Source organism: Podarcis gaigeae (assembly GCF_964106915.1).
Source record: "Podarcis gaigeae genome assembly, chromosome: 8".
In the NCBI taxonomy this organism is placed as follows: Eukaryota; Metazoa; Chordata; class Lepidosauria; order Squamata; family Lacertidae; genus Podarcis; species Podarcis gaigeae.
This window is the reverse complement of record NC_139684.1, coordinates 13077315-13104962: the sequence shown is the minus strand read 5'-3', so window position 1 is coordinate 13104962 and position 27648 is coordinate 13077315. Positions and strand designations below refer to the sequence as shown.

Below are 27648 nucleotides of genomic sequence, written 5' to 3'. Positions count from 1 at the left end.
TTACTGGACCCGAGTTGGCCATGACCATTATGGATCTACTCTGATTAGGACAATCTGATACATCCCATGGTAAAGAACATGCAGAGCAAAAGGGTTCACTTAGAACTTAAAAGGTTTTTTATTTTATATTATCAAGGGAGGAAACCTAGCTTCAAGTACTTCCATTCACCCCAATGCAGGATATGTTTTCAGAGCCTACCAGTCACATTTACCATTACACCAGTCAGTGTAATTTAAACGGCAAGCCCTAGAGCAAAGAGATCAACATCACAGGAAACAGTCAAACAATTATGTCTGTTTGCAGCAGGAACACAAGATCAAATGGGGGGAAATATCAGTGCAACAACCAGAATATTAGACCAAATAGTCACATCTTCTCCAATGCCTCTTCCCTGAGCTATTAAATGTCAAGCTGATCTGATCTGTATTCAACTCCATTTTAATTAGCATACTTCCAAAATTCCCCTATGCCACCCTAACCTAACCTGATCTCCCCCACCTCTCCCTCAGATGTTATTCAAACTACAGCTCCCATTATCCCCGACCACTGGGCCATGCTGGCTGATGGAAGCTGGAGTCTAAAATATGGAAGGCAACAAGTTGAGGAAGGCTGGCTCCCACTGTCCTCTTCTCCCAACTGCAAATCCAGTCTTTTTCCAACTGCTTTCTTGAGTTAAGGGTTTTCAGGGAGGGTAAGGGGTGGATCAGAAACTGTTGGGGCAAGAAAGGCAGGGGACTCCCTCCCCTACTCCCAAGTAAAATGTATGTGATGATGCAGGCTGAAGACCCGGAGATTGACTTTTATGGCAAAGGTGCTTCAGAGATGGGATCAGAGGTGTTACATTACAAGGCAGTCAAGACAAAGCACCTGGACCACCTTGGACCAGTTCCCAAGGAAAAAATAAAAACTTTATATAGTTTTTTGTTTCGTAGCATATTCTTGTTCCTGACGTTTCTCATTTTCCACGAGGAACTGGGCTTAGCTATTTCAGCAGATGAGACGCAGACAAAAAAAAGGACCCCACAGATCTTGTTCCATCCGGGTAACAGCTATCTAATCAACAATGTGGCTGAGATCCTCCCTCTCCTTGTGGACCAGGGTCTTTGTTGTCCAGCCCCAGCAGGTTTGCTTCTGCAAATCTGGTTATCGCCAGGCCCGGTTGAGGAGCTTCACCTGAGCCAGCCTCTTGGTGATCATGGTGGCAAAGACCAGCCCGAAAAGGACACTGCTGATCAGGACGTAGTCGTAGTCATCCTTCAGGACGTCAAACTGCTTGGAGGGGTAGACTCGGGTCTGGTAGATGTCCAGGCCGTACGCCACAACCTGCGGGTGAAATTAAGAAAACAGAAGTGACAAAAGGCCAAGGACAGCAGAGTCCTGCCTCAAGCAAATATTTGGATGTAGTTGGTGCAGGGGGGTACTGAATCAGGCCAAGGGGTCCATTCCTGTCATTGTACGGTGCCACCAACAGGCCAGAGGTTCCCTGTCCCTGATCTAAGCCCCATGTGACCATCACCACCTTGTAGAAGAAAGTGCATCGTTCGAGTGAGGAGTTAAGAGGGCTCACCAGACATGTAGACTCAAGGCCTGACGGGGCTGTGTAAATGCCTCTCATTCGGGAGATGGTCTGGTTGTAGTTGATGAACCTCTCTGCATGGATCTGCACGTCTGGGGAATACGGGATCAAGTTTTCTTCCCTGGAAAAAGCAACAGGCTCAGTCACCTCTCCACAAGATCCATTTGGACTGCTCCATGGGGCTCCCCCCCCCAATATTGTGGTATTTTATATATTGTAACTTTGCTGTTATTTTCATTGATTATAATTTATTGAAATTGTTGAGAGTGAATTTCTGTTCAATTATTATTTGCTGGTATTTTGAGAGTTAATTTTATTGCATATTATATTCTAACGGGTTACTGAATATTACTTTATTTTAAGTCATATCTTCTATTGTGACCTATTTGTTTTGGATCACATTGTTTAAAGATGCAAGATCTATGCTGCATATTTTGTTGTTTTTTCAGCTGGTAAATTGCCTTGTGTACAACAATATGGAAAGGCAGTATACTAAAAAAGAAAGTAGAAACAAGGAAATTAAAAATAAAGGAAACCCCCCAAAGCCCCCCTTCCTTCTCATGTTGCCTTTTATTGATGATTTTTATATTTCTTTGTAAGCTGCTTAAAGGTTTCACCACAATTAAGTGGTATCTTAATTTTGTTAAATAAATAAATAAATTAAATTAAATTAAATTAAAATAAAATAAATATAAAATAAAATAATAAAATAATAAAATAAAACAAAATAAAATAAAATAAAAATGAATGAATGAATGGTCCGCTTAGAACTTCAGGGTTGTGGAACCAATAATGATGATTGGAGGTTGAGGCCTTCTAAATATTTCTGGACTACAACTCCCATCATCCCAGACCACTGTAATTGCTGGAGGGCTACAGGTTCCCCAATCCCCAATCCTGGGGGAAAGACCTTTCTTTTCTGCAGGAATTCCTTGAGAGGGGAATCCAATCACAGTAGACCACACTGGACTATTGATGGCCAAGCTGTCTGGCTTGGGGGCAAGGCAGTTTGCTCATATAAAAGTACTTCTGTACTGCCACAATGTAAAATAGCAGGGCAGTGTGCCACTTTTAAGATACAGAAAAACATTAAGATGACTAGTTAAATAAAAAGCAATTAAGAATTAAACACCATACAAAAGCCTGGCAGCATAAAAAGGACTCCAAGAGAAAGACCAAAAAGTGAATGCTGAGGGAAGGAAGACTGCTTCACAGAATGGGACCTATCTGGTTTCTACCTGAGGCCAATTCTAGTTTCCTACAGTCCTCCTACTAGATGGCCTGACTGTCTAAAACCTGCTGCACACACTCAAAGGCTTCTCCAAACGCCTAGGAGTTACACCCACCCCAATTGCCTTACCTAGTTTGCTCTGTAGGGATTTCTGGCCGCCGCGGGTCCAACAGAGCCTTGGGGAGTGAAAGGATCGCCCCAGAAGGAAGTCCAACTGCAGAGTTACAAATGAAACAAACAAACGTTATTTCAACAATTGCCACAAAATTCACACTTCCTCCTGAGCAACAGAAGTGTTAGATTATACAATTTTTTAAGATTATACGGTAATCATGATCAGGAATGCATTGCAGTCCAGAACTCCATGTGTTGCCTTTCAGCTAGATTTACTATTTTCACGGGCAAATGATTTGGAGGTCTCCTGTATCTCCTTTTGGGGTGATCCAAGTTGTACTTTCTTTTGGTTTCTGTGTGTTGCCACTGTGCAGTGCTCTTGGAGTCACAAGACTCTGTTTTGCATTCCAGAGACATTCCAGGCTGTTGGAAGTCTCACGGAAGACAGGAGACAGATGTGATGTTACTGGTTTCCTGTTCCTTTGTTTTTCAGTTGCTCTCTGCTTTCACAGAGAGAGGATGTTTCTTTTCTGTCTGCGTAACTAGAAATAAAATGCTTAGCATGTACAGTGGCACCTCGGGTTAAGTACTTAATTCGTTCCGGAAGTCCGTACTTAACCTGAAACTGTTCTTAACCTGAAGCACCACTTTAGCTAATGGGTCCTCCTGCTGCTGCCGTGCCGCCGGAGCACGATTTCTGTTCTCATCCTGGAGCAAAGTTCTTAACCTGAAGCACTATTTCTAGGTTAGCGGAGTCTGTAACCTGAAGCGTATGTAACCTGAAGCGTATGTAAGTACCACCGAGGTACCACTGTAGCTCATATTTCTCGTCCTTCCCTGTGCTGGATTCTCTGCATAATGGAAATGTGCTTGGAGCCTTATCAGAGGCTCAGGTCGTTAATCACGTCGGAGGCGATTCCAGAGGAGTTGCTCGGTCGAACGCAAGTCCGACATTTTCCTTGAAAACCCATTGTACATAACAGAACTTGTGCACCATTCTCTGGAAATAGAAGCAACTTAAGTTCTCCATGTTCCTAAGCATAGAGAACAACTCATTGGTGTTCTTCCCACACGCCTCCTAGAGTGATCCTAGGAGCCAACTCCAGTGGCTGACTTGCCTCATTCCACTCCAATCGACATGAAAAGTAAGAAGACACTTTCTCGCTGGCTCAGAAGCCGATTTCATGCTGATTGGGTGGCTCGAGGACACTGGGGACAAGAGACCCTGCTGCAGAAATAGTAAAGGGTCTTCAAATTTCTCACCACCCCGGACCACTAGGCCTTTGGTAGAAGCTGATGGGAAACCCTTTCACTGCATGTTCTGAAACTGAAAGGGGCTGCTCCCTCCCCGCTTCAAGGTGGCCACACTCTCAAATCCCGATTGGTCGGAAAGCTCAAAACCCGGCCCGCTCCTTAACTGAGCAAGTGGCGGCTGGTGATTCCCCGTTCTGTGATGGTGACCTCCATAGCACTGATGGCGGAGGGGAAAATGTAGGACTGCTGCAGGACCTGGGGCAGGAAAGGGCGGTCTAGGGAGCTGAAGGCCGTAGCGTTGTACTGCTCTGTCCCCTCGTACAGCTCCAGCACTGTGAATTCGTTGCGGCGGGCCTTGGCATTCCAGTACTGGTACTGCGGTGAGAGAGGGGAAAACTTGCTCAGATGTAAGAATAAAAATACTAATAACGATCAATCTAAACTACTTTTTATACAATGGTACCTTGGTTCTCAAATGCCTTGGTTCTCAAATGCTGAAAACCCGGAAGTAGGTGTTTCAGTTTTCGAACGTTTTTCAGAAGCCGAACGTCTGATGCAGCTGTCGGCTATTGTTTCTGGGGCGCCTGCACCAATCAGAAGCTGCGCCTTGGTTTTTGAACATTTCGAAAGTCAAACGGACTTCCGGAACGGATTAAGTTTGGCGCTTTTGTTTTTGCTATTTGTTTTGCGTTTTTGGTTTTGAGGCTTTTTCAGTTAATTTGTTTTTCTGACTGTGTGGAATCCAGTTCAGCTACTGATTGATTGACTGTATGACTGCAGAAATGGATAAAAGCCCCCCATCCAAACAATGACTATCATCAGTGCAGTTAAGAATTTATTTATTTTTAATCATCTACAATACGGTCTTATCTATTTTATAGTACAGTACATTGATTACTGCTTTCATTTTATGGATCAATGGTCTTGTTGGATAGTAAAATTCATGTTAAATTGCTGTCTGGAACAGATTAATCCATTTTGCATTACTTTCTATGGGAAAGTGTGCCTTGGTTTTGGAACACTTTGGTTTTGGAACGAACTTCGAGATCAGATTAAGTTTGAGAACTAAGGTACCACTGTATGGTATTTTAATTGCTGCTGATCCTAACTAAAACCCCAAACTCCCAGGCAACGGCACACTAGGCAAGGCCATTCTCCTTCCACAACTCCTTCATGATGTTCTCACAAATTCCACCTGCATGAAAGGCTGGGGCATGGGAACACTGCTTACCACCACCCAGTTTTCCGAGTGGACAATGTGGACCGGCCCCTTGGCCTTCTTCTGCACCGAGGAGTGGATGATCCGGCCAGTGACGCTGTCAATCAAATGGATCCCAATGAACGTGCGCTCCGGGTGGGTGTCCGTGCTCTCTGTCACCACCGCCAGCAGGTTCGGGTTCAACGACTGCAACAAGACAAAGGCTGACACCTTGAAACAGGCCCAACTAGCCTGTGTGTTCCCTTCCCAGCATGAAACAATGTGACTCAGATGGGGAAGTTGTCAGAATCGGGGGACGAAAAGCCAGCTTGTTCGGCCTCAGCTGGAGCGTCTCCCTCTCAGCCTTGCCGCTGCAGAGATCCATCAACCTCTGCCCCTCCGACGTGCGTCTGTGATTCAAGATGAGCAGCCCTGAGCACACATTTCTCAGCAGTGTAAACCGCGCAACAGGTGAGGCTTGAGGCGTGGACACATACTAAACTACGCATTTATTATACATAAATCAGGACAAAGAAAAACATGTCTTCTCTCCTTGCCGTCTTCTCAGAGAGAAATTGAAAACAAAAGCAATACAGAGCAGAGGTTCCGCTAACAGACTCCAGCAATCAGTGCTGGAATGTAAACAGACATGTAACATGCAACAATCCACATATCTGCAGCTCGGGAGGAGTGTAATCCCAACAGAAGTGCCATGGCTCTGTGTTCAAGCACCTGCTTTGCATGCAGGTCTCAGGTTCAATTCTCCAGGTACAGCTCTGAAAATCTCCTGCCTGAAACCCTGGAGAACTGCTGCCAGTCAGTGTTACCAATACTGAGCTGGTCAGTCTGATTTGGTATAAGAGAGTTCCCTATGTTTCAGTTTCAATCAGCTCCCTTTTTAAAGAACCACAAGGACAAGGCTCTTGTTTATTTTAAGGGGAATTACAATGGCTCAATATTAAAGCTGCTGCCAGTCAAACAGTATTGAGCCAGGTGGACCCAGGGCTCTGTCGAGATATAAGAACATTTCCTATGCTTCTATTTAAATCAGCTCTTTATTAAGAATCATGAGGACTAGGCTCTTAGTTTATTTTACGAGGAAGTGCCAAGGTTCAGCATTAGAGCATTTGCTTTGCATACAGAAGGCCCTACGTTCATTCCGTGGCAGCATCTCGAAGTAGAGTTGGGACAGAATCCTGCCTGAAACCCTGGAGAGCTGCTGCCAATCAGTGTAGGCTATATTGAGGTAGACAGAACCAGGCTCACCATAAGGCATCTTTCTATTCTTCCTATGAGAACTGCAAAGGCATTTGATGCTGTCTGACCCACTGGACATTCACACACCCTCTCCTACCTTGTAAAGGACACTGCGATCTCCCATCACACGGCCCTGGGAATGGACGTGTTCATTGGCCCTCTTCCCCTTGATGGTTACGATCCGCTGCACATCAGGGGGGATGTTGATCTCCCAGCTCTCCTCCGTTGTCAGGTCCTGCAACACATGGCCAAGAACCCCAGGATATAAAAAATGTCAAGCCAATTCCTAGAAAGTCCTGTCCTCCCGATATAAGGCCCCTAGTCCGAGATGTACTGAAAACACGATTCCTTGCTTGCATGCAACTTCCCTGCACAAGAAGCTTAATGCATACAGAGCCCCATCCCGCTGCAGCAGGTGTGTGGGATCTTTGGCCCTCTGGAAATTGATTAACTACAACTACCATCAATCTCCATGCTTACTGGGGCTGGTTCAAACTTCCACTTCCAGGGTAAGCCCAAGAGCGCCCACTGATGACATCACTTCTGAGTTGGCCAACCTGGACGGACACACCAGTGGTATGGGGGGCACTAAACCACTCAGTTACAGGCCCACAACAACACAGAGAGTATTTAACGCCATCTTAACAAGGGGGAAGGGACACGGGTGGCGCTGTGGTCTAAACCACAGAGCCTAGGGCTTGCTGATCGGAAGGTCACGGTTCGAATCCCTCTGATGGGGTGAGCTCCCTTTGCTCGGTCCCGGCTCCTGCCAACCTAGCAGTTCAAAAGCACATCAAAGTGCAAGTAGATAAATAGGTACCGCTCTGGCGGGAAGGTAAACGGCGTTTCCGTGCGCTGCTCTGGTTTGCCAGAAGCGGCTTAGTCATGCTGGCCACATGACCCGGAAGCTGTACGCCGGCTCCCTCGGCCAATAAAACAAGATGAGCGCCGCAACCCCAGAGTCGGTCACGACTGGACCTAATAGTCAGGGGTCCCTTTACCTTTATCTTAACAAGGGGGAAATGAGAGCTAAGTACCTTTTGCAGCCTCCGTCCCATCAACTTGCCCTGTTCGGTGTCTGCCAAGTAAAAAGAGACAGTCGGAGCAATTTCCTCAAGCTGCCGGAGGACATTCCTTGTTGCTGGGAACACTGTGACCTGGCAGGAAGGAAAGAAGAGAGAACAAGTCAAAGAAGTGTGAGGGTTTTTCAAGAGGCTTTCCGCATAACCGAAGGATGAGGCAAAGCGCACCTTGAACTCGTCGTCGATCAAAAGCAGAACTTTGGCGTAATCTTGGTCCATGATGGGGAGCAGCAAGGACTGGAGGATGGGGCGGCTCAGCACCGGAGGGGCCACCTGACTCCACCTCCCAAAGATGGGGTTGAAGACGTAGAGGGAGCTCTTGCCGGTCTCCTGGGAGAGGAAGAGGCACGGGGACAGGAAGCTCATAAGAAAGTAAGAAGAGCCTGCTGGACCAGGTCAATGGGCCCATCTAGCCCAGCAACCTGTTCTCAAAGCAAGAAGCAGGATCTGAGCATAAGACCCCTCTCCCCTCCTGTGGCTTTCCAGCAACCAATATTCAGAAGCATTGTTGCCTCCTGGCTGCAGAGCATAGCCATTGTGGCTAGTAGCCACTGACAGCACTCTCCTTCTTCTTGAATTTCTCTAATCCTCTTTTAAAGCCATCTAGGTTGCTGGCATTACTGCCTCCTGTGGGAACAAGTTCCATAGTTAACTCTGCGCTACGTGAAGAAAGACTTTCATTTCTCTCTCCCGAATCTTCCCACAATCAGCATCATTGGATGCCCACAAGTTCCAGTGATATGAGGGATAAAAATGTCTCTATCCACTGTCTCCGTGCCACGCAAAATTGTTATAAACTTCTACCATGTTGCCTCTTCTTTGCCTTTTCTCTAAAGTAAGACATCCCAAACACTGCAACCTTTCTTCATAAGGGAGCCATTCCATCCCCTTCAACATTTTGGGTTGCCCTTTTCTGAACCTTTTCCAACTGTGCGATATCCTTTTTGCGGTGAGGCAACCAGAACTGTACACGGTATTCCAAATGCAGTTGCACTACAGCTTTGTATACTGGCATTATGATACTGGCAATTCTATTTTCAATTTAGTTTTCAAACTCAGGCCTTGCTAGCTACCCACAGATGAACTTTCCCCCTACAATATCTCCCAAGTCCAAACCAGCCATCAGACGTGGGTCCTGACCTTGTCCTTGACCAGGAGGGTGCACTGTGGAGGGTGGGGGAAGTGGGCAGTCGTCCTCTGGACCATCAGCTTGAAGGACGAGCCCGGCTGCACGTCCTGGAGGTACTGCTTCCACAGGATGGTCCCGGAGCTGCTTTCGATTCCGAAGAGCTGGACAGAGAACACAAAGACCACACAATGGTCAAGCCACAAGGCTTGATGGCACAACAGCAGGCGGACACAACAGCATGCGGTGATCCACATGGAAAATGATTCCTGCATTGTAAGGGGTTGGACTAGATCAGTGGCCAGCAAACTTTTTCAGCAGGGGGCCGGTCCACTGTCCCTGAGACCTTGCGGGAGCCTGGACTATATTTTTTTGGGGGGGAATGAACAAATTCCTACGCCCCACAAATAACCCAGAAATGCATCTTTAATAAAAGGGCACATTCTACTTATGTAACAATATGCTGATTCCCGGACTGTCCGTGGGCCGGATTTAGAAGGCGATTGGGCCGGATCTGGCCCCCAGGCCTTAGTTTGCATACCCATGGACTAGATGAACCTTTGGATCCCTTCCAATTCTACAATCCTGTGATTTAAATATTGTGTGTGATGGAAGAGGGTGGCTGCCTTTGAGCTGATCCAGTGAGAGTCTTCCTAATGTTCTCATTAGCCACAAGAGTCAGGAGTACAACCTCCATGTTCAGTGACAGTCTACCACCTCTTAACGCCAGAGGCCACTGCCTTCATGCCTTGCTTGTGCGTTTGCCGCCATGCCATTTGGTTGACAATAGTGGGACACATAGGAATATGGGAAGCTGCCTTATACCAAATTCAGACCCTTGAGTCCACCTAGGTCAGTTCTGTTGACACTGGCTGGCAGCGGTTCTTCCAAGTTTCCAGAGGCAGGGGACATTCCCAGTCCTACAAAGCAGGCACTCTGCCACAGAACTAAAGATAAGACTTGACCCTTGATTTAGCATAGCTGTCTTATATAACTTAGGTTCCTGGCTCACAAGCACACTCCTCACCTTTCCAGAAGCTGTGACCACCACAATCATCTTCTGCAGGTTAAACTCATCCCGGGCCAAGTTGTCAATGTTGACTTCGTTCTTGATCTGGCTGCGGGGCTTGCGGGCGTCGTAAAACATCTTCCAAAGGTGAGAGGTCCAGGCCTGGAGGAGGATGAGCTGAGAGGACAGGCGCTTCAGGAACATGCCCAGCAGACCATCTGGAAAAGGAGAGAGAGAACGTGTCACACCCAACAATTAAGCAGAGGTTAATATAGAGGGAAGAGCCTGCAGCATGACCAGATGAGCCACTGCACCAATTCAGCATTACTCTTGCATTCTCATAACTTGGCTGACATTTCTGAGCCTCTCTAATAAAAAAAGCTTGAAGCTTGTGTGAAATCCCTCATCCTCTTCCAAGCTTGGGAGAAGGACAGGGGATCTTGGACAGGGGACAAAGTTCCTCACTGCTGGCGAGCAGGAAAGCATGTTTGTGGAGCTATGTGGTCCAGACAGCAAGCACAACTCAACAGGACAAGGAAGACAGATAGAGCCCCATAGATTGACACAGATCTCTCTCTCTCTCTCTCTCTCTCTCTCTCTCTCTCTCACACACACACACACACACACACACCTTTCCAAAGCAAGATTGTCAAGAAAAGTAAGTGAAAAAGACATCTGGAGAATTACCTTGAATTGCTGGTTCCAAGACAGCAAAAAAGACAAAGGAGAAAATATTTGAAATGTACTGTACTTACTGGAGTAAGAACAAAAGCCGCAGTATCAGAGCTGTAACAACCAAGCTGTGGAACCTTCCCTGCAGAGATTATTTTGGCCCCTTCATTACACAGCTTTTGGAGAATGCTGAAGATCCACCTCTTTACACACACACCCCACCCCAGCTTTCGACACATGAGATGAATATTTTTAGGAACCACATTGTTATTGTAATTTTATCTTTTTAAAAGATGTTCTTAATGTTGCGTTTTAACTGTTGTTACCTTTAGGGTGAAGGGTGAATAATAAATTGCAATCTACCTGTGCCACACTACCAAGCAGCCTTGCTGACCAGGAGGGTCTTGTGAGTTTCGACAGGACTGGGAAAGGGAAAGAAGCACCACCCGTGCCTTTACCTGCTTTCTTCCCAAATTCACCCTCCAGCTCTGCCTGCGCGCCTGTCAGGGGCAGATCCACCATCTGCAAGCTGACCACTTCAGCCAAAGACTCTTCTCTGCTCCACAAAACTTTCCCTGTGGAGAAAAAAGAAGAGATGCATAGGTAAAGGTAAAGGGACCCCTGACCATTAGGTCCAGTTGTGGCCGACTCTGGGGTTGTGGTGCTCATCTCGCTTTATTGGCCGAGGGAGCCGGCGTACAGCTTCCGGGTCCTGTGGCCAGCATGACTAAGCCGCTTCTGGCGAACCAGAGCAGCGCACAGAAATGCCGTTTACCTTCCCACTGGAGTGGTACCTATTTATCTACTTGCACTTTGATGTGCTTTCGAACTGCTAGTTTGGCAGGAGCTGGGACCGAGCAACGGGAGCTCACCCCGTCACGGGGATTCGAACTGCCGACCTTCTGATCGACAAGTCCTAGGCTCTGGTTTAACCCACAGTGCCACCCGCGTACATAGGTGGCCGTAAAAGGAAATATGGAGGGGGGGGCTGTATCCAGTGTTAGCGGACCCCTTGAAATGAATGAATCTTACTTAGCTGCATTGGTTACAACAGGTCTACTCTGAGGCAGATGCAACTCTTAGACTGCAATCCTAGAAGCACTTGCTTGGAAAGACAGCCACGACTTCTAATTCTCCTTCTAAGGCCATTGGCAAAGCCAGCTCTCTGTCGTCCAGTTACCAGAAAGGTAAAGCTTGGAGTGTGGGGTAGTGGTTAGAATGTCAGTCTAGCAAACTAAGAGACTGGGCCATGAAGCTCACCCCTGCCTCTCAGCCTAACCTACCTCACAGGGATTAAATGAGAGAGGGAACTGCATATGCCCCCTTGAGCTCTGTGGGGAATAAATGCAATAAATGAACTGTGCAACACAGCAGAAAGGTCACCTGGTTGCTGAAGGAAAGAGAGCATGTGATCCGCTGTCTGCACCAGGGCTCGGTAGCCCACGGAGTCATCTTTCTTCAGAAACACCTGAATGTAAAGCTGAAAGAAAAAGGGGGAAGGCAGGTGGATGGAGCATCAGGGTATCATGGTGCTGACCTTTAAAGCCTTAAACGGCCTCGGTCCTGTATACCCGAAGGAGCGTCTCCACCCCCATCTTTCAGCCCAGACACTGAGATCCAGTGCCGAGGGCCTTCTGCCGGTTCCCTCATTGCAAGAAATGAGGTTACAGGGAACCAGACAGAGGGCCTTCTCGGTAGTGGTGCCCGCCCTTTGGAACGCCCTCCCTTCAGATGTGAAGGAAATAAGCAGCTATCTTCTCTTTAAAAGACATCTGAAGGCAGCCCTGTTCAGGGAAGTTTTTAATATTTAATGCTGTATTGCTTTTAACACTTGATTGGAAGCTGCCCAGAGTGGCTGGGGAAACTCAGCCAGATGGGCAGGGTATAAATAATTATTATCATCATCATCATCTTGCAGGATTAGCAAGATGTCCAACCAATTAAGGAAGCAACTTAGAGCTTTCTGAGAAGACTGCTAAGATTCTTGGTGTTGGTGTGGGTAGTTATATGATTGAGGCCTGTTGTTCATATTAACTTTATTTTGGAGGGGAAACTTGGATTGTATCCAACCAAGTTTTACTTAAGTTTAGGGAAGCTTTTAATGTTTGATGCACTACTGTATTTTAATATTTTGTTGGAAGCCGCCCAGACTGGCTGGGGAAGCCCAGCCAGATGGGCGGGGCATAAATAATAAATAAGTAAATAATAATTAAGTGCAGACCTGTCAAAATTAATGGGCTCAAGTAGGTCATAATTTCACCGAGTCTGAGGAGAATTGAGAACTTAGGTCTATTAATTTCAATGGGTCTGCTCTGAGCTGCCCCCCCCAAATACAATTTGTGATTAATATATATAGTCTCACCCATTGTGTTGCCCGTGAACAGCACAGAAAATTCAGACACCCACCAAGGCCCCTCTGCTCCCGCTCTCTCCCCAAGACCACTCCCCATACCTGTTCTGGCCTCGTAGAAGTTTTCTCCAAGGTGAAGCTGATAATGGTATCCAGCAGCCTCTGCCCAGTTTCAGCCAAGTACAGGTTAATTACGTAGGACTGGTTGTGGCAGGATAAGGATTCCTTAAGTGTCATTTAGAAGAAATTAAAAGAAAGGGGGGGGTAGGATTTAATATTAAGGCCACTGCCATGCATGCAGTGTCACCACGAGCAACAGAGTAGCTACCTGACCCAAGGAGTGAAGATTGCGGTGGGGTGGGGTGCACGAAATACATTTAAACCCTAGCACTTTAAACCACACACTTCAAATGCAAGGTAAACCTGGTTCAGACATAATGGAAAACCATGGTTTCCTGTCCCAAGAACGAGCCTGCATGAATCAAAGGGTCATGCTCTCACCCTCCTCCTTTGCATGCAAGGAAAGATTGAAAACATCTGCTTTTATAATTGTTAATAGCTCCTCACTTTTGACCAAACTGCAGGAGGCAGTGGAAGACAGAAGTGCCTGGTGTGCTCTGGTCCATGGGGTCACGAAGAGTCGGACACGACTAAACATTAACAACAAAGCTCCCCACTGTGCACAAACTCAGGAAACTGTGGTTTGTTCTAACTCAGTTGAGTTTTTTTAAAAACAAAGGTATTGAAGCATGGCTTGATCCCAATTTGTTCTAACTCGCCACAGTTGGAACTAACCACAGGTCCTTGCATTGGTGTACAACGGCCTCGGTCCTGTATACCTGAAGGAGCGTCTCCACCCCCATCACTCAGCCCGGACACTGAGGTCCAGCGCCAATGGCCTTCTGGCGGTTCCCTCACTGTGAGAAGTGAGGTTACAGGGAACAAGGAAGAGGGCCTTCTCGGTAGTGGCGCCTGCCCTGTGGAACATCCTCCCAACAGATGTCAAGGCAATAAGCAACTATCTTACTTTCAAAAGACATCTTAAGGCAGCCCTGTTTAGGGAGGTTTTTAATGTTTAATGCTGTATTGTGTTTTTAATATTCAGTTGGGAGCCTCCCAGAGTGGCTGGGTAAACCCAGCCAGATAGGCGGGGTATAAATAATAAATTACTACTACTACTACTACTACTACAGCGAACTGCCCTTGGCTCTAAAACCAAAGTAAAGGTAAAGGGACCCCTGACCATTAGGTCCAGTCGTGACCGACTCTGGGGTTGCGGCGCTCATCTCGCTTTACTGGCTGAGGGAGCCGGCATACAGCTTCCAGGTCATGTGGCCAGCATGACTAAGTCACTTGCCTTCCCGCTGGAGCGGTACCTATTTATCTACTTGCACTTTGACATGCTTTTGAACTGCTAGGTTGGCAGGAGCAGTGACCAAGCATCGGGAGCTCACCCCGTCGTGGGGATTCGAACCACCGACCTTCTGATCAGCAGGTCCTTGGCTCTGTGGTTTAACCCACAGCGCCACCCACGTCCCTAAAACCTCTTCTTTCAGATGGGAAAGGAGAGGGGAAAGTGTGCAGACCCAAGGCTTGTGCTACCTCATGGTCATAAGGCCATAACATAAGGCCAAGGTTTCCTGTTACACCTGAAATCATAGTTTTTGCTTACTACAGATGTGAACCTAGACCATTATTCTGAGCTTCCAAACTTAGGACAGGAAGTGCCGCCTGCTTCCATTTTCCATCAGCTTCAGAAGTTCACTTCTGTCTCCATAGTCATTAAGGCAAAAGGAGTTCTCACCGTAGCTTGTCAATGGATGGTGAACACAGATGTACCAACAAACCACAGTCAGGACAAATCATGCTGTGTTATGCTGATTTGGTGGCCTCTCTCAAACCATAGATTGTGAGTTGACATGAGGTCAAAGGTGAGTGGTGAGTTCATGGAAGGCAAGATTTGACCTGGGGACTTTGCGAGCCATAGCTCAGCGTCTCAGCCACTGCACAACCTTAGCTCTGGCACCTGGGTGTTCACATCCTTCCAAGTGTCAGACGCATTATCATCTGCCATGTTGCAGTTGGTAAGGGGGATGATAACGCAGGCCTACTTTACATGGTTGTTGTGTGGATCACAAGATAATCCACATGCAGCACTCTGAGCATTTGAAACCACTATAAATAGCATCCATTTAAGCTACTACTTACCGTAATTTGTTGTTATTTAAAAAACAAAGAAATAATGCCCTCTTTGCACTCACCAGTATTTTGGCTCACAAGAAGACCTAATTTCAGAGTGTGGGCAATTGCCTTCTGCAACTTTATTCTTTAACACAAATTAAGTCTACCACAAGGTTTCCAAGGTTACACAGTGGGAGAATCTCAGGTAACAAGAATGAACAAACCAAGATATAAAACAAGACTAGCTGCCTCCTTTCACACAAACCAGCAAACCAACTACGAAGCTGTCAGCTATAGTTCAGCCCTCCCCAACTTGGTGCCCTCCAGAGGTTTCAGACTACAGTACCCATCAGCCCAAGTAAGCATGCTTGTGCTGCCCAGGGCTGTAGTCCAGCTGCCTTTCCTGTTTCCTGCAATCTGAGAAATTATGGTTAACAGCTTCTGTAACAAGCCAGGACACTAAACCATGGTTTGCAGTTGACTTCATATCCTGGATCATCCCAGAGCTATTAACTATAGTTACTGATTCAGAGAAAATGGGTAAGTTAAATTAAAGACATCCCCATTTGTTTGCTGGCTCACACCGAGAGAGAAGGGAAGTTGCCAAAATGTTTGTATCTCAGCTTATTAAAAGTAGAGAGACGATTGCCTGAATGCAGACAAGTAATCACACTGCAGCAACAAAAGCCAGCATGATCCTGAGGAAGTCGAGGGCATTTCGGGGACAAGACAAGCTTCTGATTTCACCCAACATGTCACCCTCAAACTTACCACTTCGGCCTTGCAGGTGAGGACCGCGGCTACCGTTTTCTCGTTGGTGGTTGCGAAGGTCACGAGGACAGCCTGAGAAACGCAGCAGTGAGAGAATGAATAAGGAAAACACCCCTGGAAGAAACACTGGGCTTGGTGGGGTGAGAGGTGCACTTGGATAAACGTTCCCTTGGGTGACCCTGGCCTAGGAGCTTAGGCGATAAACCTGAGCTTGAACATCAGACTACAGGAGGACTGGCTGCCTACTGAAAAATCCCTGCACTGAGTCACATCACCAGCTCATCCTGCTCAGATCTTCCTCTTAGAGAGACAGAGTTCCCAAGGTTTCGAGCAGAGACGGATTTCGATAACATAAGGAAGTTGCTGGTACCAAATAGTATGGGAAACAGCCCTAATAGAAAAATTAACCAGTAAACTGAAACCAACAAGGGGACAAGCAGAAGAAAACGCCTTTACCCCGGTATGGCTCGCCTTTATCACATACACAGCCCAACAAGACAAAGACAATAATCCACCAATAGCTAACCTGATCCAAAACACCCACCCACCCCACTCACACGCGAAAACAAAGATCACCACAGCCAATCACAAATGAACAGCCACACCCTAGGCCAACCCCAACCTCTCTCACCACCAAAGGAACACAAATGAACAGCACAAGCAACGCTGACACCAAACCCTACATACATTAAGCAAAATAGAAACATCGCCACCCTCCATCCCCCTCCCATGTCTCAACAAATGAAACTGATTTGTAAAAATGTTACATGGAAAAAATACGAGAGACATTACACATACTTCTGTAAAACAAGAAAATCTTTTAACATAAGGAAGTTGCCTTATACTGGATCAGACCCATTGGCCCATCTAGTTCAGTATTGTCTGCACTAGCTGGCAGTGGTCCTCCAGGGTTTTAGAAAGCGGGACATTCCCAGACCTACTTGGAGATATCAGAGATTGAGCCTGGGACCTTCTGCATGCAAAGCAGATGGGCTGTAGTTAAGTGGGAGAACTTCTCAAACCGACTGGCCCTGATCTTTTTAAAACAGGAGGTGTCCTGGAGCCTTCTGCAGCAGAGATGCGGAAACCTGCCACCTTCCATGCATTGCTGGGCTCCATCATCATCCCTGGCCACCAGCCATGCTGCCAGGGCCTGATGGGAGTTGTAGTCCAACATCCTCTAGGTCGCCAAAGGCGCCCCACCCACTAACTAGACCATCACTTATGTTTACAGGTGGGTTACTGCCATCACAGCTCTGCCTTCTTTTAATGTAGGGATGTGAAGCTTGTGGTCCTCCAGAACTTGCTGGACTACAACTCCCACCATCCCACCTGCCAGCATGGCCAATCATAGGGGCTGATGGGAGTTGGAGTCCAACAATCTCTGGAGGACAACAGGTTCCTCATTCCTGATCTATGGAGAGATCACAAACACTGCGCTACAGCCCTTTCTCAGTGTACACCTGCAGGGAGTTGGTAACATTCCTCAAGGGGACTGGCTTTTAAGAGGTAAAACATCAAGGTGTTGGCACTGCAGCAACAGCTTCTCCTCTTCATTTTCCCTTTTAAAAAATAATAATAATAGGGACCATTTCCTTTTACCTGCGGAAAATCCCGGAGGAGGCTCAGCACGCTGTTCCGATGCTGGAGCAGCGCAAAGTGGCTTGGAGACAGCTGCAGGAAGAACTGGGTGCGGGAAGCGCTGGCGGAATTGGGCTGGGAGGAAAGCAACCGGGGCCGGAAGCCGCTGGCAAACTCCAGACCAAGGGACTGTGGAGGGTGAGGGAAGGAAGAAAAGGCGAGTCAGGCAAACGTGGGATGTAAGAGGAGGAGGACAGCCCAGTAGCATTCAGTGGTCAACCAAAGGATGCCTCTGGGAATTGAAAGCAGGACCAGAGCACAACAACAACTCTCCCTGTTTGCCTGCGGCAGTGGAGAGAGAATATAGCCACTGATAGCCCTATACCTGAAGGAGCGTCTCCACCCCCATCATTCTGCCCGGACGCTGAGGTCCAGCGCCGAGGGCCTTCTGGCAGTTCCCTCATTGCGAGAAACAAAGCTACAGGGAACCAGGCAGAGGGCCTTCTCAGTAGTGGCGCCCGCCCTGTGGAACGCCCTTCCAGCAGATGTCAAAGCGATAAACAACTACCTGACATTCAGAAGGCATCTTAAGGCAGCCCTGTTCAGGGAAGTTTTTAACGTGTGATATTTTACTGTATTTTTGGTTTCTATGGAAGCCGCCCAGAGTGGCTGGGGAGGCCCAGCCAGGTGGGCAGGGTATAAAAAATAAATTATTATTATTATTATTATTATTATTATTATTATTATTATTCCCCACGGATTTGTATAATCCACATTGGTGTCCATTGCTACACGAGAACATTGGATCAGACCACTGGCCCATCTGGTCCAGCATCCTGTTCTCAGTTACCCACCAGTTGCCTCAATGGGAAACCAGCAACTGGGATATGGGCACGACAGCACTCTGCCATGTGCAATTCCCAGCAACTGGGATTCAGAGGCGTATGGACTCCAACAGGGGAATTTGCCTAATCCTAGCTGACAGCTATCACTACATCCTATAACGTAAAAGCATGGGCCCTGAAGCTAGATCTGGTCAAATACTCATCTAAGCCAGCATCCGGTTCTTGCAGTGGTCAACCAGAAGTCTTAAAAGGATGCCTGAATAGAAAGGCTTGTTATTTCCCACAACTGGTTGGTACTCAAAGGCCTCAGACTACAGGGGCAGAGCACAGCTGTCATGGTTTGCAGCCATTGATAGGCATTCTCCTCGTCCATGGAGGCTATCCATCTTATTGACCTTCCCACAGGGGTTCCCTGACACAGATAGTGCAGCATCAAAAAGACGGGGAAATTAGCTGCGTTACAAAAGCCATTGGAATAGCACAGCTGAATCTAGCCCAATAAGCCATCACAATGCAGTGCTCTGATCTCACCAAACTCTGTGCACAGAATCTGAGAACAGCAGCAATCTCCCAACTTGGGGATCCCCCGTAAATGTGCTTTCCGGGGGGAAACTGGGAACATTTTTGTCCTGACAGGTTTTCCCAGCTAAATAAATGGCTCTTTATCAAGAGTACCCACTTGTTAGGTTTTTAGTCTTGTTTTAAATGCATCTTTAAACAAAAACAAAATCTGTTTTTAACTACAGTGGAACCTCGGCTCCCGAACAGAATGCGTTCCGGGAGTCCAGTTGACTCCCAAAATGGTTCGGGAACCAAGGCACAGCTTCCGATTGGCTGCAGGAGCTTCCTGCAGCCAATCGGAAGCAGAGCTGGATGTTCGGCTTCCAAAGAACGTTTGAAAACCAAAACAATCACTTCTGGTTTTCAATCATTTGGGAGCCGGAACGTTTAGCTCTCAAGGCGTTTGGGAGCCGAGGTACGACTGTATCATGTATGTCAATTGCCTTGAGAGTAAGGTTTAGAAGGCAATTAATAAATCAAAGGTATTATGATTATTAACTGGCATTCAGAGGCACACTGCCTCCAACAGGGGAAGGAGATCATAGCTGCCATAGCTAGTAACTCTTCAGATACGCCAAGCTGAAAGCCAAACCCGTCCAAAGGTATCAGCCTGCTTCCTAGACCCCTCACCTGCAGTGGAATCTGCTTCACCTCTTCCCCAGAATCCAGGGACAAGGCATAGAGTGAGTGAGTGGCTGAGTCGGCGCAAAAGAGGACTCCCTCTCCGACCACACCACAAGCTCCATTCAGAGTCCTTGCCCAGGGGGCTGCCACCTTGACCTGCAGAAGAAAAAAAGTGTTGAGAAACTGGATTCGCCTCCCCAACAGCAGCTCCCTTCTCCACCACACACAGCAGAGACATTTTCATTAAGAGTCTAAATATTGATAATAATATTCTGCCCAATTTATCAAGGGCACCTGTTGTTGTTTTTCCTTTTTAGTCAATCAAAAGGTTTTGTGATACTGTGAAAAATTGAGAAGTATTGTCTAAAGGGAATAGAAAAGAAAGATATAAATAATGTCAATATAAACCTAAAGAATGCGTAATTCAAACAATGACTACGAATGATTACTGAAAAGCTGAAGGAAGTCCAGAAAAGGAATAATTTGTGAAAAATTGGATGTGAAATTAATATGTTTTTGTTGTAAATTAATAAAAATTATTATTAAAACAAACAAACAAACAAACAAACAAACAAACAAAAAAGGTTTTGTGATGATTCAGCGGTAGCCAACACGGTGCCCTTGAGATGATGCTGGACCACAGCTCCCATAATCCCTGACAGTTGGTCACGCTGTCTGGGGCTGAGTCCAACAGGCAGATGGATGGCCACAGGTTCCTTGTCCTTGAACTCTTGCTTTTGCTGCCCCTCAGCTAGCTCCCTCCATCCCTTGCCTTTACTGTCCCCAGCTACCTCTGCCTTCTTTTAATGAAGGATGGAGAGCCTGTGGCTCCTCTGGATATTGTTGGGACTGCAACCCCTGTTATCCCTGACCACTAACTGTGCTGGCTGGGTTGATGGAAGCTGGGAGTCCAATCACCTCTGGAGTGCACAGTTACAGTTTACTAACCCATTTGATTAAACACTGCAGTGCTAAAGGTAAAGGGACCCCTGACCATTAGGTCCAGTCGTGACTGACTCTGGGGTTGCGGCGCTCATCTCGCTTTATTGGCCAAGGGAGCCAGCATACAGCATACAGTCATGTGGCCAGCATGACTAAGCCGCTTCTGGTGAACCAGAGCAGCGCACGGAAATGCCGGTTACCTTCCCACTGGAGCTGTACCTATTTATCTACTTGCACTTTGACGTGCTTTCGAACTGCTAGGTTGGCAGGAGGAGGGACCGAACAACGGGAGGTAAACCCCGTCGCGGGGATTCAAACCGCCGACCTTCTGATCGGCAAGTCCTAGGCTCTGTGGTTTAACCCACAGTGCCACCCGTGTCCCTGCTAAAGGTAAAGGTAAAGGGACCCCTGACCATTAGGTCCAGTCGTGACTGACTCTGGGATTGCGGCGCTCATCTCGCTTTATTGGATGGAAGCTGGGAGTCCAATCACCTCTGGAGTGCACAGTTACAGTTTACTAACCCAATTGATTAAACACTGCAGTGCTACTCAGGAATAAGTCTCATAGGGGTCAGTCAAGTTCACCATCAAGTAAGCACACACAGAATCACAGTCTTAAATCTGCAAATTTCCCAAATGCCATCCTGGAGAAAAAAAGTAAGCAAAAACCCAGCTTTTCGCAAGGAAACAGAAATCCCATTCTGAGCCCAGACCTTGTCCTACCTGTCTTGTGATCTCTCCATCCTCAACGCTGAAGGTTACGATGCTGAAGTGGCTTTGAGGACTGACTCCAACTGCGTGCACCGACCCCGTCCCATGGGAATACACCAGCTGATACTGGACAACCTCACTAGCAAGGAATATCAGAAGTTGATTAAGTCAGCCGGCTGTCACCACAAGTCTTTGGGGGACGGGGGAAGGTAGAGCTTGGAAACTCCAGGATCTACGTGGTCACCTTCCAGCCTACCAGCAAAGCAGCCCCGAGGAAGCATAACAAGAGCAGCTGCCTCATGTTTACCCCCAGAACCTAGTAATCAGTGGTAGGCTGCCCCTGAACATGGAGATGCAACCATCAGTAACAAATGTCTTCAGATTTACATTGAATGACAATGCATATCCAATGACCAGGATGTTATTTCCACAGGCAAAACAGCACCATCTGCACATCACCAGACTGGGGGGCACCCAAAGGTTTGTAGAAATACCAAAAAAAGAGGGGGGACTTAGGTTGAGGAGAAGGGAGCCCCAAGATCAGACCAATGAGGACTGTGAGCATGGAAAGTTGACTGATTAGCTGAACAGAAGGCAGATAAAACAGAAAACCGCGAAGGGTATGTGTGAAGGAGGTGGAACAGAATGGAGCAGCTGGAATACATAGGAAAGGGTCTTACGGCAAGTCAAAACCACTGGTCTGGCTAGCTAGCATTGCCTACACTGACCAGCAGCAGCTCTCCAGTGTTTCAGGTGGAGGACATTCCCAGGCCTACCAGGAGATGAATCTGGGACCTTCTGCATACAAAGCAGGTGCCATTTCAACAGCTACGGCCCTTCCCCTGCGGTTTTTGTGTTCCACTTGTTCTTGTTCAACTGGTCCATCCCAATGTGCATAAGAAGAACCTAAAGGCCCTTGAGGAATCTAAATCCTGAATAAGCAGCATGCAACACCCCATTTGCAGACCCCATTTGCTTCCTACGAAGACAATGACCTAATGTTTCTCTGCCTGTTGGGAGCGCATTTATTTTTTGGGGGGTATGGCAAATCACTCAGCTACTTGGGTCTATTATTTCCCAACCCTTCCAGGAGATGGATTGAACCTGGGACCATTCTGCATGCAGAGCAGGTGTTCTAAGACTGAGCTACAGCCCCTCCCTGAACCAGAGATGAGCACGGCCCACGATCACCTCCTACCTTTCTGGCAAATGCTCTAACCACTTCTGATGGCCGTTGGAGAGGTAGTTAAGAGAGAGCACGTTCTTCTTCAAGATGGCTACGTGTTTCACCATGTCCTGAAGTCCCACCAAACTAGCCATCTGAAAACTTGAACAGTCAGACACACAAATGGTTTAGTACAGCCACAGACCGAGAGAACTCACCCCAGAATTAAAAACATACAACTAGCTAAAACAATTATGACTAGAGGATGCAATTTGTTTTGTTTCACAAAACTGATACGATGCCTGACTGCGGAAACAAACCTCAAAGCAGTTTATGAAAAGAACAAAAGAATGGAATTATAACGGAAGGGCGGGGAAGCCAATTTAAAAAAGCTATTGAAAGCATTCCAAAATAATTAAAACCAACAATAAGTTAAAAGCCAGATTAAAACAGGCACCAGCGTTCTATGTGCCAGCCTAAACAAGAGTGTTTTTAGCAGGCCCCAAAACGAGAAGAGTGAAGGTGTTTGCCTAATGTCAATCAGCAAGGAGTTCTGAAGTGTGGGTGCTTTGTTGTCGTCGTTTAGTTGTTTAGTCGTGACCAACTCTTCGTGACCCCCTGGACCAGAGCACGCCAGGCACTCCTGTCTTCCACTGCCTCCCGCAGTTTGGTCAAACTCACGCTGGGAGCTTCGAGTACACTGTCCAACCATCTCGTCCTCTGTCGTCCCCTTTTCCGTGTGCCCTCCATCTTTTCCAACATCAGGGTCTTTTCCAGGGAGTCTTCTCTTCTCATGAGGTGGCCAAAGTATTGGAGCCTCAGCTTCAGGATCTGTCCTTCCAGTGAGAACTCAGGGCTGATTTCCTTCAGAATGGAGAGGTTTGATCTTCTTGCAGTCCATGAGACTCTCAAGAGTCTCCTCCAGCACCATAATTCAAAAGCATCAATTCTTCGGCGATCAGTATGAATGCTGCCACACTAAAAGAGCAATTTCTAAAAAATGTGGAACAAGTATTATGTGGCTCCTGCAAAAGTGCCAGTTCTGTAGATTGGAGCGGTCAAGTGGGCTTGTATGGGGTAAGGTAAGGTGATCTCAAAAGCAAACTGGTCCCAAGTTGCTCAGGGCTTTATTTACTAAAAGTAACAACTTGAACTTGTGCAGGTCTGTATAAATGTACTTTTTTTCAAGGAACCGACAAAATACTACACCTGATTTACGCTGAAATCAGAAAGCTTTCTGTAACCCTTTCAATAAAATAGGAATAAGCATCCCTCAAGCAAAAGAACACAATGTCTACAGAAGATTTTCCAGGGAAAGCGTTCTTAATCGTGGGAGAATCAACCTCTGTCTACACTCACAATGCAGAGGAAGAACATGATCAACGGGACCCCACATATGGCGTTTAAAAATCTGCCATTACCCCCAAAAGGTTGCAAACGAGTTCCCCAACATTCCACCCACCCAAAATTCTCACCTGCCAGCATCCATCGATATCTCCCAGTTCAAGCCCCCGATGTTGGTCTCCCAGGAGCGCAGGAGGCGACCACCGTTGGAGACAGTGATGGCATCTATACGATGAGGTGGTGAAAACAACCGGCATATTATAAATACCCACAAACAGAGTTCAGAAGTAGCATATCCCTCCTTCATAATAAAGGGGTGGTGGATCTGCACCTGACTTTCCTCATTTTGTTTTGGGACAAGAAAGGCTTGCACCCACTCTGTCTCATCTATTTGTCTTCAACTCTATAGAACAGGACGAAGAACATAGGACTCTCCCCAGGACACACCCTCTCCTGGACCAGCTCAGCACCCTTCCTGAGGGTTTTTATATGACTGCAATTATGTCCTTGGATTCGTATAATGGTTCTTGCATGCCCAGACAAAGGATAAAGAGAGGCATATGGGTGCGTGTGTAGAAACCAGACTGTGCTAAGGTAAAATTCACACTTGTTGCTCTGCCCACTTTTGACTCAGTAGAGAATGCAGGCCTCAAGTGAAAAAACAAGGCTCCCTGCTCCTATTGTAAAACAGCCAAGGACTTGCTGGGCTCATAGTTTTGTCTCTCAACTCTCAGTCTTCCCGCCTTTTCCCCGGTATGGCTCGCCTTTATCACATACACAGCCCAACAAGACAATGACAATAATCCACCAACAGCATACAAATCAATAGGGCTAACCTGATCCAAAACACACACACACACACACACACACACACACACACACACACCCCACTCACACACGAAAACAAAGATCACCACAGCCAATCACAAACAAACAACCACACCCTAGGCCAACCCCAACCTCTCTCACCACCAAAGGAACACAAGTGAACAAAACAAACAGCGCTGACACCAAACCTTACATACATTAAGCATAATAGAAACATTGCCACCTGACCCCACCTTCCCTCCCTCCACCCCCACCCCCTTTTTTTTCTCCCCCTAATGTCACAACAAATGAAACGGATTTGTAAAAACGTTACATAAAAAAATACGAGAGACATTACACTTACTTCTGTAAAACAAGAAAATCTTTAATAATAATAAAAAAAGAAAGAACTCTCAGTCTTCCTTTCTGTAAAATGGGAACACTCAAAGAACCAGAATTTGTAGGGAGGTGAGATCGTTAAGAAATATTATGGCCAGCACTACAGACCTAATAACTCAGCTAGAATACAAATGCTTCACTTACCTTGTCCATGGATCAGCATTGCATCTATCGCTCCTTCAGGAGTTCCTTTGTCCACGTGGCGCCACACTTAAAAAGAAACAGGAGTCCGATGAACAGAGGAAGCTACATTTCAAGGGTTGGGGCATTTTCTCTAATAGCACCCATTCCTCCCAGAATTGCAGAGTTTGATGGGATGCAAGGGCCATGTAGTCCAACCCTTTGAAATGCAAGAATCACAGCTCAAGAATCCCTGACAGATGGCCATCCAAACTCTGCTTAAAAACCTCCAACGAAGTAGAGTTCACAACCCCCTGAGAGAGACCGTTCCAATGTCAAACAGCTCTTATAGGCAGAAAGTTATTCCAGACGTTTAGTCAGAATCCCCTTTCTTGTAACTTGAAGCCATTGGTTTGAGTCCTACCCTCCAGAGCAGGAGAAAACAAGCATGTTCCCTCTTCCATGTGACAGCCCTTTAGATATTTGAAGATTGCTATCATATCCCCTCTCTGCTTCCTCTTTCCCAGACTAAACATTCCCAGCTCCTTCAACCGTTCCTCATAAGGCTTGGTTTCCAGACCCATGATCATCTTGGCCGCTCTCCTCTGCACATAATCCAGCTTGTCAATATCCTTCCTAAATTGTGGTGCCCAGAACTAGACACTGTGTTCCAGATGTGGTCTGGCCAAGGCAGAATAGAGTGGTACTGTTACCATTAGCCTAATGCACTCAGAGCAAATACTGTATTTTTTGCCCTATAGGACGCACTTTTTCCCCTCCAAAAATGAAGGGGAAACGTGTGTGCATCCTATGGGGCGAATGTAGGCTTTCGCTGAAGCTTGGAGAGCGAGAGGGGTCGGTGCGCACCAACCCCTCTCGCTCTCCTGGCTTCAGGAAGCTATCCGCAAGCCTGGGGAGCCCGGCGGGAGTTCCCGCCGGGCTCCCCAGGCTTGCGGATAACAGCCTGCATCCCGAAGCCTGGGGCGCACTGAGCAGCGCGCCCCGGGCTTCGGGCAGATATCCGCAAGCCTGGGGAGCCCGGCGGGAGTTCCCACCGGGCTCCCAAGGCCTGCGGATAGCAGCCTGTTCTGGGGGCTGGGGTCGGGGGAAGCTCAGGCTTCGCCCGCCCCAGCCCCGCGTCTGGGGGGGAAATATATATTTTTTTATTCCCCCCCACCCAAAAAAAAACTAGGTGCGCCCTATGGGGCGAAAAATATGGGTACTCTACATGCGAAGTTGCCTTAGTCTGAGTTGCACATCCACTCCAGCCCCTGCTCCTCATACAGTTGTTATCACCAATGCATCTATCAGAGCAATAGGTATAAACAGGCCCTATCCTGTCCACTGCCTAAGAGATACTCACAGATGTCTCCTGTCCTGGAGTTCAGAGCAGCCATCACATTCTTCTCGGTGGCCACAATGAGCTTCCTGGAGCCCTGCGAAGCTTCCAAGGAGGCAAACTTAAGCTTTCCCACATATTGCTGTCTCCTATTAGAAACACAAAGGGGTGTATTTTTGTTCTAAAAATAATGAAGAGCACACAGCAGAAAGTAGTGAAATAATGTGGTCAGTTCTGTCAGGCACCGAACATTTAATGCAAAACTTCATGCAACTTTCAAAATAATCCAGATTTGCTATGTAAACCACTTTGAGTCTCTGTTAGGGAAAAAGGTGGGATACATAAATAAATACGGTAAATATTAACATTAGGCAACATCAAAGAACGGAGGGTCTGCAATCAATCAATCAATTATGGGGGTCTGAACTAGCAGTGACTGATCAGGGGTTCTCTTTTCTTTCATCAGCTTATATTAGAAACCTCCCTCCCTCATATCAGCACTTCCTGTGGCAGGGAGTTCCGCAGGTGAGGTCAGTTCGGCCTGTCACCCACCAGTCAAACTTGCCCACTTGGTCCTCGTAAACGGCGCCCGCTGGGTCAGGCGAGAGGAGGAGAAACAGCCGGAGTGACAGCAAAGGCCCCAGAAACCAGGACGCCGCCATGACAGGCCGGGGAGAATTGGGGGGGGGGGGGTGAAGAGACGGAAGGAGGCCCTCGCTATCCCATCGGGCACCGCGGGACCATAGAGCTTCCGGGACCATAGAGAGCAGCTCCTAGGCCTTCTACCTCCATAGAGATATGTGATGAGAAGAGTTAGAGTGACCCCCCAGTGATTTGGAGGTAGGAGTTTCGAATCCCCTTGAGACTTTTCCCCCTTCCCTTCGTACGCGGAGGGCGGAGAATGTGATAAATATATAAACATTGTAATTATTATTCTTTTAACCACACCTGTATCTGCTATCCAGAAGCAAAAGCGAACAACAAAGGATGTGGGAATAGTTCCTGCTCAATAAGAAATCAAGATAGCATTTTTTTTTTTTACAAAAGAATGTACTTAAATGGTTTATTGAATATTTACAGGTAAATTATAAACAGATAAAAACATTGGCAGGGTTGTTGTAATAATCTGCAGTTTTGTAAGAGTATGCATTTAAATAAAATGAATAAATGAGTAAATTAATTTGGATAGGCAGAAGATATTAAAAACAAATTTAAGGAACCGCAGAAAGAGGGGGAAAGAAGACAAGTTTTGAAATGTCGAAATGATGGTAAAATAAGTTAAATGTATAAAATAAGTGAAATGTATGAATTGGAAAAGTATAAATAAAGAAATGGAGAAAAAATAGTTCCTGCTAATTTAGGTCCGATGTGGGGTAGAAATGTTTAAA

General features: G+C 46.9%; 1 protein-coding gene across 1 annotated transcript; it reads right to left on the bottom strand.

The window, feature by feature from the left end:
• Positions 1 to 94: 94 nt before the first annotated feature.
• EMC1 (ER membrane protein complex subunit 1) lies at positions 95 to 27016 on the bottom strand. The gene is made up of 22 exons (XM_083750164.1): positions 26813 to 27016; positions 26285 to 26409; positions 24946 to 25011; positions 23727 to 23820; positions 22285 to 22413; positions 21099 to 21225; positions 19440 to 19589; positions 17425 to 17592; positions 15823 to 15894; positions 12973 to 13095; positions 11904 to 12000; positions 10979 to 11095; positions 9867 to 10066; positions 8854 to 9003; positions 7882 to 8043; positions 7669 to 7788; positions 6729 to 6866; positions 5408 to 5581; positions 4341 to 4551; positions 2938 to 3022; positions 1569 to 1698; positions 95 to 1324 (listed from the first exon to the last, which is right to left on the bottom strand). The coding sequence occupies exons 1-22, from the start codon at positions 26920 to 26922 to the stop codon at positions 1145 to 1147; spliced, it is 2928 nt and encodes a 975-aa protein (XP_083606290.1). The 5' UTR covers positions 26923 to 27016; the 3' UTR covers positions 95 to 1144.
• Between the last annotated feature and the right edge of the window lie 632 nt (positions 27017 to 27648).

Excerpts from the sequence above, each read along its gene's own strand:
- EMC1 (XM_083750164.1), bottom strand. The coding sequence starts at position 26,922 with ATGGCGGCGTCCTGGTTTCTGGGGCCTTTGCTGTCACTCCGGCTGTTT. Across the intron at positions 10,067-10,978 it reads TGAATTTGGGAAGAAAGCAG|ATGGTCTGCTGGGCATGTTC; the intron begins GTAAAGGCACGG and ends CTCCTTTTCCAG. Across the intron at positions 1,325-1,568 it reads GCCTTGAGTCTACATGTCTG|GTTGTGGCGTACGGCCTGGA; the intron begins GTGAGCCCTCTT and ends TTTCACCCGCAG.